This window comes from Sparus aurata, chromosome 12 (genome assembly GCF_900880675.1).
Source record: "Sparus aurata chromosome 12, fSpaAur1.1, whole genome shotgun sequence".
Classification (NCBI taxonomy): domain Eukaryota; kingdom Metazoa; phylum Chordata; class Actinopteri; order Spariformes; family Sparidae; genus Sparus; species Sparus aurata.
In genome coordinates, this window is record NC_044198.1 from 1864221 (window position 1) to 1879826 (window position 15606).

The window sequence follows — 15606 nt, forward strand, 5'->3', positions numbered from 1 at the left end:
TTTCAAATGAAATTTAACATCAGAGGATTTTTTTTTTTTTTTACAAAATGTTTACTTGTCAAGTAAGCCATCAGAAGGAGTATCATTTATACATTTTCATAAGAAAATTTTGTTGACCGCACAATCATCTAATTGTCAATCGTCAGATTCACTTGACCAGATGTTTATCACTCCATCAGTCCCTGCTGACATAACAGTCTCCCCGCTGTGGTCGAAGGTCACACTTTGCACGACATCACTATGTCCAGACAGGCTGCTGACCATGCAGGAGTCCACCTCCACCACTCTGACCAGACCGTCACTACTGGCAACAGCTAGCATCTTCCCTGATGGGCTAAATGACATCTGGTTGGCGGCCAGCGGCCCGGCATCCACTGTGGCCATAGCCAACACAGGCTTCCGGATGTCCCACAGGTTTATGATACCTCGGGAGTCACATGAGGCCATGGTGTTGCCTGCCGGGCTGAAGACAGTGTGGTTGCAAGGGTGCTGGTGTCCATGGAAGGTAGCAGTACAGACACCGAGCCTCGCATCCCACATGGCGAGGGCTTTATCAGCTGAGCAGGTGAGGAGGAGGTTGGTGAAGGGCAGGAAAGAGACGCTGTTGACAGAGGCGGTGTGACGACGTAGTGTGAGGTGGCAGCGCTGGCTGTTCAGGTCCCACAGCTTGGCCGTAGTGTCAGCAGAGCAGGAGGCCAGAAAGTGGCCAGAGGAGTGGAAGGAGCAGCCCCAGGTGGGCTGGCTGTGACCGCACAGTGTCAACACACAGCAGCCGTGAAAGAAATCCCAGAGACACACCTGCAGGAAGAACGATGTAGAGTCAATCACAGGACGATAACAGAAGAGCAGAAACCCTCAAACACACTTTATATTGGGTTTACTTGAAAGGTCCAATATTTTGCACACTTTTAGGTTCATACTTATATTTTGGGTGTCTACTGTAATGGCCAGCTTTGGCCAGTGGTGGCGCACTGAGTAGATTATGGTTATATATATGAGAAGAGAAGAAGAGAATAAAAAGTTATCCAGTTGCACCCTGACAGTTGTGTCCTTGAATACAGTTTATAGAGGAACAATACATGGTGTCAGAAGCTTATAACTCAAGACAGAAAGAGTCTAGAGCAGGGGCGTTGCCAGACACTTTTTACCGGGGCACGTGCCCCGGTAAACATGCGCTGTGCCCCCCTGTAAAATTTGACAGCTCCTGTGACAGGTGAAAGCAGGAGAAGATGCAGGTGGACAGTCAAGTCAGAGTGAGTAAGTGGAGGAGAGAGACAGACGAGAGAGAGGCAAAAGACATGAGGGACCATCACTTCATCACACTGAGGGAACAGATTCCACAGAAACAGATTTATCTGTTGAGGAGGACACTGGTCAGACGCAAGACCATTCAGATACATAGTGCATTTGTCTGTTTGGCATTAATATAGTGAGGATGTGTTTGATTGTGTGTGTGTGTGTGTGTGTGTGTGTGTGTAAAGCTGCAGGCCTAGCAACGCCCCTGGTCTAGAGGCACAGATAACTAGTTAGAGCAGTTAAATGGTGTGGAGAGTGAGAACGGTTGACCTGTGGAGGAAGAGAAAGAGCGGGTCGACGAAAGCTAACAACAAGCTAGCGACAGGCAAAAAGCACACAGCATGGACTACATATTTACCATCACACCACCGGCACCATTCGACTTCGAGCCAAGCTCGTGGCCCGCATGCATAAAAAGGCACTTCAGGCTTGCTTCTGGTTTGAAAGAAAAAGACGGTGCACAGGCGCGTCGTTAGACCTGGGAATGCGGGGCTGTAGCCCCGGATGTTTTGGGAATAGTCCCGGATCTCTGTGCCTTTAAAAAAAAATGTGTTAATTATTCTAATTTTAACGTATAATTTTACCCTCTGTGGTAAATCAAATAGGAATTTTGGTCATGGGTGTAGTCTGGTTGTGTAGTCTCTGTTAAATGACGATTTTTTTTTCATCCTACTATCAATGCCGTGCTTGGTGTTACTGTTAAAAATGCACTTCCAATAAAGTGAGTATTTGCAGAACTGGTTGTCATTTTTATGTTGAGGTGGCAGGGGTGTTGTCGGCAGCTGCTGAATGTAACTAATAAAGATACTTGTAATCTAACTTAGTTACTTTTAAAAAACAAGTAACCAGTAAAGTAACTAAGTTACTTTTTAAAGGAGTAATCAGTAAGCAGATTACTTTTTAACTGGTAACTGAGGCAACAGTGTCTGTTGGGCTAAAGCCCAGATGTTTTGCACTTGTAGTGATGTCCCTGACGGCGCATACCAGGTTAATTCTCTCACCCTACTGGAAAAAACAGCATAGACCAGCACCAAAACGCAACATATGCTGGTTTTGCTAATGACTGGTCTATGTTGGTTTTTCCAGCAGGGTATTTACATAGTTCATTGCAGTTGGCGGAAGAGAAACAAAATGACTATGAGGAGGTAAAACAGGCTTTTCATGGACACTTTGTAGGAATGTCATTTATGAACAAGCCAAGTTTAAATAACGATGTCAGGAAGTCGGCGAATCTGCAGAGAACTTTATCATTGCCGTGCGCATGCTAGCTGAACATTGCAAATATGGCCTGTCACGTGAGGAAATGATCCCAAATAGGATTGTTGTTGGCATACGTGATGCCAAACTGTCTGAAAAACTGCAGCTCAACCCAAACTTGGATTGAGCTACAGCAATAGTTCATGTGAGGCAGCACAAGGAGGTGAAAAAGCAACAAGCTGTTCTGTGGTCAGCCGATTTACCAGGACAAATATATAGTGTCGCATAACAATAAGAGACAGGCTCATAGAAAGAAATCTTATCAACGTGTAAACCATTGTCAGCCTCAGCCTACCTCAACCAAGTCAAAACAGCGTGGGGAGTGTGGCAAAACCCCAAAGTATTCATGGACTGAGTGCCCAGCAAAAGACGATGAGAGCAGAAAATGTCAAAAGAGGGCACACTTTGCGGCTGTGTGCAGCTAAGCTCAGAAGTTAGAATCCATTGAAGAGGATGAGGCAGCAGCTTATCTAGGAGCTGTTGACTACACACAGTCGTCTACATGGACTGAAATACTTAACATAAATGGCAGTGTGTCTGTGACTGATATCCAAGAAACACAATACGTAGTCTATGGCCTCTCTGCGATCAGGACTTGTAGCCATTCCTCTCCGGACCGAAGTCAAAGAGGAACTGGACCGAATGGAGAAGATGGGGGTCATAGCCCGTGTTGAAGATCCAACTGAAAGGTGCGCAGGCATGGTCCCTATTGTGAAAACATCAGGGAAAACACGGATTTGCGTGGACTTAACCCATCTGAATAAGAGCATTATCAAAGAGAGGCACATCTTACCAGCAGTGGATGAGATGCTAGCCAAGCTAGAAGGAGCCAGAGTCTTCACAAAGCTTGATGTGACATCAGGCTTCTGGCAGGTACCACTCAATAAAGACTCAATGCTGTTGACCACATTCATCACACTAGAGGGCCACTGCTACTTCAAGAGGTTGCCCTTTGGTATATCATCAGTACCGGAACACTTCCAAAAGAGGTTTTCTCAGCTGATTGACGGCATTGATGGAGTCCTGTGCCATGCTGGCGATGTCCTTGTCACAGGAAGAGATTGGACTGAACACGATGAATGGCTGCACAGAGTGCTATAGAAGTTCACAGAAGCTGGGCTCATGCCTGAGCCAAAGGATGTGGCGGCCGTTCGCCGTTTCATGGGCATGGTAAACTTTGTTGGCAAATTCTCACCACGCCCATCCGTGACCTGATAAAGACTGGGGGTGGGCAGATCGATCCAAATATCGTTAGAATCGATACCAAGGTGAGTATTGGTATCAGATCGATACCAGCGTGATGAGATCGGTATTTTTGTTGTAGTTTCTCTTCTATAAGTTCAGCAAATCACTAGTTTTTCTTTCAACAAAAACCTCAACAATATCCAGGTAGCAATTTCTAGAAGTGAAAGTTATTTCCAGCATTAATTAATGTTGTTAGTGTAACTGGTAGTCAGCGATGTAACATTAGCAGAGTGCTTAAACTATTATCATATATTCAGACAGTTGAAATTAATTTTTACTGGAACTCAAAAATATATGCTTATATTTAGATATAAACCTACCTCATACCTGAAGTATGAATATGGCAAATAATAATAACCCTTTTGTAGCTGTTGAAGGAACATTAGTATTCCTATTTAGGCTACATGCAAATAGGTTATAGATTTAATTATGTTAATTGTTATTTTCTTTTTGGCTAAAATGTTTGTCCTGTGTTTTATTATTATTATAATCATGATCAACTCATTAAAGGCAAAGTACAAAATCATTCAATGATCAGTAATTTTCAAAGAAAAAGTATCAGTATCGGTATCGGCAATACTGGCTCTGTAATTACTTGGTATCGGATCGATACCAAAATTTGCAGTATCGCCCACCCCTATTAAAGACAGAGAACAGCTGGACATGGGGAGCTCCCCTACAGATAGGGTTCCTGGGGATAAAGAAAGAGCAAGGGTCAGAGACTGTGTTAGCCCAGCCCAGCCCAGCCCAGCCCAGCCCAGCCCAGCTCAAGTCACAAAACCATTGTATCAGTGGATGCCTCTTCATATGGACTAGGACATTTACATTTACATTTCAGAATCAGAATCAGAATATACTTTAATAATCCCAGGGGAAAATTATTTTTGTTACAAGCTCCAGATATACAAACAACATGTATTATACAAACAACATCTATTAAGAGCAAAATATAAATATAAATATAAACATGAATATAAACATATATCTATATCTATATCTATATCTATACATATACACATATATATATATATATATATATATATATATATATATATATATATATATATATATATACATAGACATACATATATATTTATATAAAAGATCAAATATACAGTTAAATAATGTGCAAGAAAGTGCAAAAAAGAAATGAGTCAGGTTACAGAAGTAGGGGTGTCTGACTCTCTTAGGGAGGCGTTATAAACACCACAGGCAGAAATGATTTCCTGTGGTGCTCAGTGGTGCACCTGGGTGAGAGGAGTCTTCCGCTGAATGTGCTCATCTGCTGGGCCAGTGTGTCATAGAGAGGGTGTGTGACATCATCTAAGATGGACCGAAGCTTTGACAGCATCCTCCACTCTACTCCACAGTCGTCAGAGTGTCCAGCTCCTCCCCCACGACATCACCAGCCCTCCTGATCAGTTAAGTCTGTTGTTATCTGCGACCTTCAGCCCACTGCCCCAGCATGTGACAGCGAAGAAGATCGCACTGGCCACAACAGACTCGTAGAACATCCTCAGTATTGTCCAGCAGATGTTAAAGAACCTCAGCCTCCTTAGAAAAAAGAGTCGGCTTTGGCCCTTTTTGCAGACTGCCTCTGTGTTTCTTGTCCAGTCCAGCTTTTTGTTAAAGTACACCCCCAGGTATCTGTATTCCTCAACAGTGTCCACAGGGACCCCCTGGATGAAAACAGGGGTCACTGGTGTTTTTACCCTCCTCAGATCCACTATGAGCTCCTTTGTCTTTGTAACGTTGAGCTGCAGATGATTCCGTTCACTCCAAGTGACAAAGTTGTCCACAACAGTCCTGTATTCGTTCTCATCACCCTTCTCGATGCAGCCGACTATTGCTGAGTCATCAGAACATTTCTGAAGGTGGCAGGACTGAGTACAATAGTTGAAGTCAGAGGTGAATAGGGTGAAGAGGAAGGGAGAGAAGACAGTCCCCTGTGGGGCCCCAGTGTTGCTGACCACCCTGTCAGACACACAGTTCTGTAGGCGTACGTCCTGTGGTCTGCCCATCAGGTGATCAACAATCCAGGACACAATGGGGGCCTCAACCTGCATGGCAGCCATCTTCTCACCCAGTAGAGCTGGACGGATGGTGTTGAAAGCACTGGAGAAGTCAAAGAACATGACTGTCACAGTGCTCGCCGGCTTGTCCAGAAGAGTGTAGACTCTGTTCAGCAGGTAGATGATGCCGTCCTCAGCTCCCAGGCGGGGCTGGTAGGCGAACTGTAGTGGATCAGTGAAGGGCCTGACCATAGGCCTTAGCTGCTCCAGGACGAGCCTCTCCAGGGTCTTCATGATGTGGGACGTCAGGTCCACCGGTCTGTAGTCCTGAGGGCCGCTGGGACGCGGCGTCTTTGGCACAGGAACGAGGCAGGACGTCTTCCACAGCACAGGGACCCTCTGGAGGTGCAGGCTCAGGTTGAATACTTGACTAAGTACTCCACACAGCTGGGGGGCACAGGCTTTAAGCACCCTGGGAAGAACCGTCCACCGTCGGGACCTGCAGCTTTGCCGGAGAGGAGTCTCGTCAGCTGTCTTCTCACCAGGTCAGGCGTGGAGAACACTGTAGAGGTGACAGTTGGGGTGAGAGGTGGGGTCCTCAGGTTGTGGAGGACATGATGTAGAGCAGGGGGGAGGGGTGGAGTACTTGGGTGTGAATTGAGGTGGAGGGGGGCAGACAAGGGGTCTATAAGGAGGAGGAGGGGGAGTTAAAGTGGCAGTTGTTGTTGGGCAGCCAGCAGCAGAGTCTTGTGGGAGAGGGGCCGCAGTATCAAACCTATTGAAAAATAAGTTCAGTTCATTCCCCCGGTCCACACAGCTATCTAACCCCATATTACCAGTCTTTTGGAACCCGGTGGTTCTCATGTCACTCCACACATCCCTCATGTTGTTTCGCTTGAGTTTATTCTCCAGCTTTCTCTTGTAATTGTCTTTAGCCTCCCTGATGTTAAGTTTGAGTACCCCCTGCACTCTCCTCAGCTCATCACTACTGCCATCTCTGAACACCCTCTTCTTCTCATTCAGGATGACCTTAATGTCCTTAGTGATCCAAGGTTTATTATAAGCGTAACAGGTTACAGTCTGAGCAGGGGCATTGCAGTCCACACAGAAGTTTATGTAGACCGTGATGCACCCTGTGAGCCCAACAGTCAGTGCATTTACATGCACAGCTTAGTCAGATTACAGCCATAGTTCGACTATGCTACTCAATCAGACAACTGCAATTATCCGAGTATACATGCTGGTGAGAAAATCGTATTATTGGGCCGGAGCATGTCATACCCCGGTACGCTAGGTGGCGCTGTACCCATTTCAACTAGTGGTAACAGAAACACCTCCAGCTGACCTCTTTACGTCACCAGCTGCCTCGGCATTCAAGAAAGATGGCGTACGAAGAGCGAGACGAAGCTACATCTTTGTACATTTCGTATATGGTGTACATGATAATTACACAAACTAGGTGCACAATGGAGCTCTTTCTTGCGGTGATTTCGGAGGAAAGACGCCGCTGCCACCGTCTGTCTACTTCCGGCTCACGGACCCGGGGAAAAATCTTGCGCCTGCGCAGAACTCAAAATCCGATCCGATCCGCTGGAACGTATACATGCAGGAGTAATGCGACTATCAATCGAATAATCTGGGTGCTTTAATTCGATTATGAGAAATCCGATCCGGTCCGATTTTAGTCAGACTAAGGTGTATACATGCATCTTAGAAATCCGTTCATAGTAGGGCTGCACGATTCTGGAAAAAATGTGAATCACGATTTTTTTTGCTTAGAATTGAGATCAAGGTCAAGGTCAAGGTAAACTTTATTATCCCACAAGTGGGAAACTCATGTGGTCACCATTGCACATTACAAACAACAACAGGACAGACCAAATAACAAGATCACGATTCTCTGGCACGATTTTTTTCACAAAATGTTTATTGCACTGATGAACTTGAACAAAACAAAAAGAAAACATGATAGTATGGCAGATACTACTATGCCTCTGCCAAAGCAATGTTTTTTTGTTCATTTCAAGTCCTATCATTGGATGAGAAATTATTTTTACACAAATAAAAAAAAATAATAATTAGTCTCCCAAGATGAGAGGGCATCCTTTTATACCTCATGTTGTACAGTGTTTATTGGGGCCGTATCTTAAGCTAGGTGATATGTGATAGCTGCTGTGATCGGCTTTCTAAAACGGAGGCATAATTTTCTTCCTTTTCCAAAAGCCGCCTCAGAGGTAGAGGTAAACATGTGACGTGACGAGCCCGACGTTGGGCTGTGAGCAGTTGACAACGAATTTGTCTTCAAAATAAGAGCTTTATATCTTAGCGGGGGGGCTTTTAATTTCAAAGTAGCGACCGTTCCTAGATTGTGGCTACAACAACAAGCTAACACAACCATACAGCTAGAGATCCAGGAGACGCTAGCATCTCCTGATCTCAGCGGCTGTCCAGTTGCTCATCTAACAGGCGAGGCGGAAATAAGTGTACCCTCCGGCGGGAAATCGGCAGACCAAAACAGACCCCCAGTTTGCCGCCCTCTGTCTAAAACCGCGGACCTAGCCGCCAAAAGGATGGGCAGATTGGCGGCTTGCTGCCCCGTCTAAAAACGGCTTCTCACTCACTCCTTCCATACACTTAACTGCAGGCGGGCTTCCGCCACTGAATCACGTGTTGTACAGCCGCTTTACCACAGGTTGAGGGCGGAGGCAGCGGCAGTGCTGCATTTGGGGGCGCTTCAAAAAATCCGGGAGGAAAATAGGAGCATTTGTGATTCAGCTTGAGATATAAAATGCTTCAGAATCGCTGTGTGCAGATATGAGATCACGTGTATGTGTGAATCGAGATCGCGATTTTTTAACGATTTTTTGTGCAGCCCTACATCATAGTCAGACTAACACAGTAATTCGGTTTTCTTGAGAGTCATGTAAACGCACTGAATGTCTCCCGGAGTGGAAACCATCCACGGAGACGTTCTGGTCTGAAATGTCACTGTGCAGCCATGTCTCAGTAAAACACATCAGACTTCACTCCCGGTACTCCGTGTGGCTCCGCGTTAGCGCCGTTAGCTCGTCCATATTGTTGCTAAGAGACCGTACATTTCCCATAACAACAGAGGGGAGACGCGGCTTAAATCTTCTCCTTTCCATAAGCCTGTCCCATCTCGACCCTCCTCTCATCAGTTCAGATGGTATGTCAGCTGGTCTGGCCACAATGCCAGCTGGCATTAGCATGATCAGCTGTTCTTCGGAGCAAACAAAAACAGCGTGTCCCGGTGGAAGCTGCATTTTAAAAACTTGTTTCAAAAACAGTACGAAAAAAGCACAACAACTCTCTAAACGGCAAACTCGTTAGAGAGGGCAGGACTTCACAGAGTAACAGTGAAGAAACAAGAACGAACAAAAAGGGGAAAAAAAAAAGGTTCAAGTTCAAAAAAGCAAATTCAAAGGCTGGAGCAACGTAGCAGGCAGCCTGCAGCTTTCGCGCACTCACACTAATTACTTAATTCACTAATTTAATTTACATTTAGGGCATTTAGCAGTTGCTTTTGTCCAAAGCAACTTAAAATAAGTAAATTTTTCACAAGAAAAAAATCTTGTGACGAATGTACTTTTGGTACATTTGTCACAAGCACAAACCTCAGACAACACCCGCAGACCTCTCAGTCGTTACATTGCAAATGGCTAGCCTGAACACAGACAAGATGTGCATCACATGTCGCTGCCCTACTGGCCCGAAAAGTCAGCCCTGCATGAAGGAGGAGGACTGCTCATGAAAGGTGAGGCACTCATAATCCCTGAAAGCATGAGACATGAAATTCTACAGAGACTTCACCAGGGACATCAAGCACACATCTGGAATCACATTAGCAAGATTTAAAGCTGTGTTTGTTAGGTATGGATGCCCAGAAGTGCTTGTCGCGGACATATTCTTCTGTCATGAATTCGCTCAGTTTGCGCAAGATTATGACTTAACGCACGTGACAAGCAGCCCCCGTTATCCCCGCAGCAATGGAGAGGCTGAACGGGCCATCAGAACTATGAAGTCCCTCTTAGAGAAAGAGGGAGCTCTGTTGGCCTACAGGGCCACTCCATTGGTGCATGGGAGCTCCCCAGCACAACTGCTGATGGGAGGAGAATCAGAACACCAGTGCCAGTGTCACCGGAGCAGCTACAACCACAGTGGCATGGTCTTGAGAGAGTCAGAGAAAAGCCACAGCGCTGAAACTGCAGCAGCAACAAACATTCAACCGGAGACACAGTACTCAAACCCTGCCATCTCTTCAGACTGGACAGCAGGTGTGGATCAAACCCACACGCACCAGAGGGACAGTTATGGATCTTGCACCTACACCATGCTCATATGAGGTGGAGACTCCAGATGGAGGAAGGCTGCGACGCAACTGTTCACACCTCAGGGAAGTACCAGTGCCTGACTACGGCTCTTGAGAGACTGGACATTTGAACATTGAACACCCATATGCACCATGGAGGACAAGAAAGAAAAACATTTTAAAAGATGTTAAAAAGAGAAAGAAAAAGTCACAATTTTCTGTTTAAAAAGTTAAATGTTTATAAGAAAAGCCATGTTCTGATTTTTTCTGAATCTAGCAGGTAATCTTATGAAAATGTTACAAAGTGGCTACAGTGAAATATAATGTATTCTGTTAGCTTCTCAGTTTACACTTACTATTGAATGTATTTAATTGTCTTGAGGTTCTGCCAAAACAGTAATGGCTGGTTATGGCCTGTGGTGGTGCACTGAATAGATTATGGTTGGATGTATGAGAAGAGAAGAGAATAAAAAGTTCTATCTAGTTGCACCCTGACAGTTCTGTCCTTGAATACAGCATATGAACAATATATCTACTATAAAATGTCTACATGCTTTAATGCTCATAAAGCTCGTTTTGCTTTTGCTTTTCTGTCTGCTTGTCCGCTTTAGTGCCTGTCTCTTTAAAGGTGGGTCCTCTATTTTTAGTGTGTTTGAGGTTTTTATATCATTCTGTAGTTTCACACTTGTGTCTTTTGTATTGAAATCTGAAAATTAAAATTTTCATCTAAAGAATTCTATTTGATCAAGCCCTTCTGAAATTTTTCTACATGATATGACAGGTTTCTGGATAATGATGTTGCTATATGTAAACCCCACAGTGCGCTTTATAGAGTGGTGTAGGGATGACAGATTTTTGAAAGATAACACTTTACTGTTAACTGTTAGTATCGTCCTGGTTCACTCATCAAAAAGCCTATGGGATTTTTAGTTGGATTTTGGATTACGGGCGAAAATGAACACTGTGACAAACAAGTTTATGGTACTTAAGCATTACATCAGTAAAATAATCTTCACAAATGAACACCACTTTTGTTATTTTTGAAGCATAATTAAAAGCTAGAAATAAACAGCTAGTATTACGCTATAAACAGACTACATTGTGGTCACATGACTGAAAAGTCACCACCACTAAGCGTCTCACACAATAACTATGTGCGTTTCTCATAAATTGATAAATCTACAAGTTGTAAACTTATAGTTGGGATAGTTTGAAACTAAAGTCGGCCTGTAAAGTGAGTCTAAATTAGCCACTTCTTTGCAACTGCTGTTTTTAAGACACCTAAGCACTTTATAATTCAATTGTAGGACATTTAATGATATATTTTCTGTCCAAGAACAAAATGTGTAAATATCTTAAGCATGACAACCACAGACCTTATTCCAGGCACTGAAATGACTACCAAATCCTGGACTGTGCAGTACATATTGAAGACAAAAGAAGACTCAGTACTGAGGTGTACAGAAAACCTACACACACAGATCAGTACTTGCTGTTCAACTCTCATCACCCACTGGAGCACGTGCTGGGGGTCATCAGAACACTTAACCATTGGGCTGAGAACATACCCACTAAGTCAGAGGGTAAGGAGAAGGAACAGACACACATCAGGGTAGCACTTCAAACCTGTGGCTACCAACACTGGAACTTTGTCAAAGGCGAGACGAGAAAATGTAATACATCATCATTCCCTATGTTGCAGGAAGATCTGAGAAACTCAGGAGGATCTTTAATAAACATTAAATCCCAGTTCACTTTAAACCTTACAACACACTGAGGCAGAAACTTGTCCATGGTAAGGACAGAACACTCAGACATAAACAAAGTAATGTAGTTTATGCGGTTCAATGCAGCCAAGACTGCACAGATTTGTACGCACAAAACAATAATAAACCAAAGGCACAACACAGGAGGGTCAACTCCTCAGGTCAGGACAAAAATAATTCCTTTGAGAACAACAATGTCAACAATGTCTTGTCCAAAGTAGACTGATGGTTTGAAAGAGGAGTAAAGAAATCCATCTATATCAAACTGGAACGTCCGTCTTTGAACAGAGGTGACCTAAAACAATAATTATCACCCACCTACAATTCTGTAGTGAGTTATCTCCCCAGACAGCTTAACAACCATTCACACGTGCGCTCACCTAGCCTTAGCGACCCACATGAAGGCTGGTTGGACCAACAACCCACAAGTAGCCCTAACGACTCTGAAACTCAGAGCTCACACGCATCCTTAACAACTATGTAAGGACATTTGCACACAGAGTTAAAAAGCCTGCGACCTAACAGGCAGGAGAGTAAAGGTGGACCGCTCTTCAAGCCTTCCTATAAGGTCGCACTCGGGGATTGACACTTTTGTCTGCCACGATGGCGGCGCGCCGGAGATGCTACTGCTAAATGGAGTTGTCCAAAAACCTTCTTTTTAATGAATCTGTGTACACAAACAATGTTCTCAATGCTCGTGTTCATGTGTAGAGACCCTGGTGATACTACGAGCAAAGTTTCATGTTGTGTCGAGCCTTCTTAGTGGTTTAAAAATAGCAATTTTGATGCTAGCTTAAAAGTGCCCGTAACACTACATTGAAGTACAGTACAATAGTAAAATACTACAGTAAATCTTAAAAGTGCCTCTTTTGTCGTAGTTATGCTTTTACACAAAGGTTTGACTCATATTCTATCACAAATAAAGCCTTGGTTGCTTTCTGGTGAGAGTTTTACTTTGTATGACTCTGAGGTGCCGGTCTGAGTTTGTTTGAACATGGTGGGGATGTTGTTAAACTGCAGATACAAAGTCAGGCACTTGGGGGCATGGCTGAGGGCAGTGACTGTGTAGATGTGACATCACAACCTTACTCAAGACCTGCAAGGTCATATGAAAGCACAGTTTCTGAATACAGAAAGTGTACAGGTCTAAATGGGCTGAGCATTCTGACATTAAGCACCTGCCTTAGGATTAAAAAAAAAGACACAGAAATCTCACTTTCTGTAGTATGAGATGAACTTACCATGGTGTCTCCACTGGTTGTTGCCAGTTTTGATCCATCAGGGTGAAAACTGCAGCCAGACAGCCAATCAGAGTGACCCACACCTGTCAGAACCATCTGACCAATCTGCCAACACACATTACATGACATCAGCCAGAGTGTGTCTTTCCTTCAGCTTCTCTTTCATAAAAAATATTTTATTTTAATGACCTGCCTCTTTATTTCTAATTTCCTAACATTGAGTTATGTCTGGCCTCAACCATTAAATGTTGATTTGTCATATCATGTATGTCCTCCTGCTTCATCTCAGTATTATACCATGTGATGTGTAAGTTATCCGATTTTTTCTCATCACAGTTTGTCTTGAATCACCACTAAAAATATTTCATTCTTGTGTCTCATAAATCTAATTTCACTGGTCATTTTATCGCACATCATGTAATCTTTTCTGTCAACAAAAAACTACTGCACCTTTTTGTTCATTTGTTTGTCTTGCGTTATCTCAGCCACAGTGACATCATCACATATTTCATATAATTGCATGTCTCTCATGGATTCAAATACAAGAACACCTTCCTCTTACCTTTTCTTCATTGGCTGGCAGTGCCCACAGCCTCCAGCTGCAGTCATCGCTGGCGGAGGCGAGGATCTGTTTTCGTGGATGGAGGTCGATGCAACTGATAGGTAGCTTGTGGGCATTGATGGAGCAGGACAAACTTAAAGAATTCGGGTTTTTCCATTTTTCAAAATTCACCTGAGCCAGTTGAGAGTTTATCAGTGTGCTGCAAACAGAGAAGTCTTTGTCCTTTGGGTGTCTGGTTGTGGTTCTTTTTGGTAATGATTTATCTATGCTGTCGCTCCTTTTGATGCTTCTCTCTTTCTTGAGTTGGGATTTTTCCTGATTCAGCCTAGCTTCTGTGGTATTTTTAACTTTGTCCTTTTTCATACTGATGAGCATTTTATGCCTCAGAGCTGCTTGATATTCGTCTTTCAGCTGCTTCAGCGCTGGCTCATAGGACTGCAGGTGTATCTTCAGTCGTTTGAAGTCCTCAATCAACCTGTTTTTCTCTTCAGCAACTTGTCTGTACTGTAGGCGGTGGAAATCCCTCTCCCTCTGCATCCTCAGCAAGCTGTTCCCTGTCACCAGCACATCCGGTCTGATCAGCTCCGTCTCTCTGTGGACAGTTTCAAGCTCATTCTGGAGGAGCTGTCTGTGTGTGAGAGCGTCAGGAAAGGGGAACATGCCTGCTGCTGCCACACTTTCTGACATGAGTTTCTGAGCTGAATTGTACCACTCTGACTCAAAGCTGTTCAGAGTGCGGCTCAGGCTTGTTCTCCAGAGGAAGTTCCTCAGGAAGTCGTCTACTGCCTCTGGGATTATGAGGATGGTTTGTTGTTTGGATGGTCCAGGTTTTCCTCTGGTTGCAGTAGAGGAGGTAGCCTCCGTCATTTTCTCCTCAAGGTCTTTCTCCTCAATACTCCTCCCCTCCTTCTCAGAGAAAAACTCCTTGTTTCCCCCATCTGCTCTTTCTTTTCTCCTTGCTGACATTTTACTCTTCTCTGCTTCTGAGCTTCCTGTTTACTTGTGACCATGGTAACTGTGGCCCAAGCTGAGACGTACCTGCACTTTGTTTACCCTGGTACCATAGCAACTCTATATCACTGCTTTGTTTTAGACTTTCTGATCTGACGTGTTTTGTAAATGAATATTATAATATTAATCATATATGTATACATTTAATATTAATATTATAAATATTATTAAATATATCTAATCTTTTGAATATTTCATTGCTGGTCATCATCTTTTCTTTCAGTGCTTGTTTTCTTTTTAAATCTGCGTTAAAGCACCTATAATTGTACACAATTACACTTTGTATTTTCCTGTTTTGTTATTTGGTTTGTTCATCTTTCATTATCATCATTTTTAATAGTGGTACATATATACATATATATCTGTACACACATATACATATTTATATATGTATATATATATATATATATATATACATATATATATATATATATGTACACACACACTAATACACAGAAGTCTAAAACTAAATTCCCACGGAGACCCTACCCACGCACACGCACACATACAATAGTATGTTTTTGGCAGATTCAAAACAAATATGCACTCCAATATATGCATAATAGTCACTACAACACTCACCCTAATGTCACACGGACATTTTCAGGCCATGACCCATCTGTGGAGGTATTGACCCACCAAATATTTTGAAGCAAAATATGAAATAGACTGTCATTACCATTTTAAAAAAAGGGTATATTATTGACAGTATGGCAAATGGTCAATACAGTATATTGCTGTTTTCAGTCTTCAAACAGACTGATGATCAAATGAAATAATACTGTAGACAAGACAGGTGAAGATCACACATACTTTAGTGAGACTGAAACATCTTTACACACAACTTCAACTTCTTTCTACATGCAAATTATGATAGTCAAAATAA

The 15606-nt window shown here is 43.4% G+C and overlaps 1 protein-coding gene across 2 annotated transcripts; it reads right to left on the reverse strand.

The window, feature by feature from the left end:
* On the reverse strand, positions 1–14735 carry spag16 (sperm associated antigen 16). 2 transcript variants are annotated; one of them, XM_030434943.1, is made up of 3 exons: positions 13710–14734; positions 13148–13252; positions 1–798 (listed from the first exon to the last, which is right to left on the reverse strand). In XM_030434943.1, the coding sequence occupies exons 1-3, from the start codon at positions 14673–14675 to the stop codon at positions 136–138; spliced, it is 1734 nt and encodes a 577-aa protein (XP_030290803.1). In that variant the 5' UTR covers positions 14676–14734; the 3' UTR covers positions 1–135. The 2 variants fall into 2 exon arrangements, with proteins under 2 accessions (XP_030290803.1, XP_030290804.1); XM_030434944.1 differs by lacking the exon at positions 13148–13252 and having other exon boundaries at positions 13710–14735.
* Between the last annotated feature and the right edge of the window lie 871 nt (positions 14736–15606).

What these genes read in the sequence shown, in the direction of transcription:
- spag16 (XM_030434943.1), bottom strand. Translation starts at nt 14,675, where the DNA reads ATGTCAGCAAGGAGAAAAGAAAGAGCAGATGGGGGAAACAAGGAGTTT. An exon ending in TGCCAGCCAATGAAGAAAAG is followed by an intron (nt 13,253 to 13,709) that starts GTAAGAGGAAGG and finishes GTGTGTTGGCAG; the next exon opens with ATTGGTCAGATGGTTCTGAC. An exon ending in CAACCAGTGGAGACACCATG is followed by an intron (nt 799 to 13,147) that starts GTAAGTTCATCT and finishes TTCTTCCTGCAG; the next exon opens with GTGTGTCTCTGGGATTTCTT.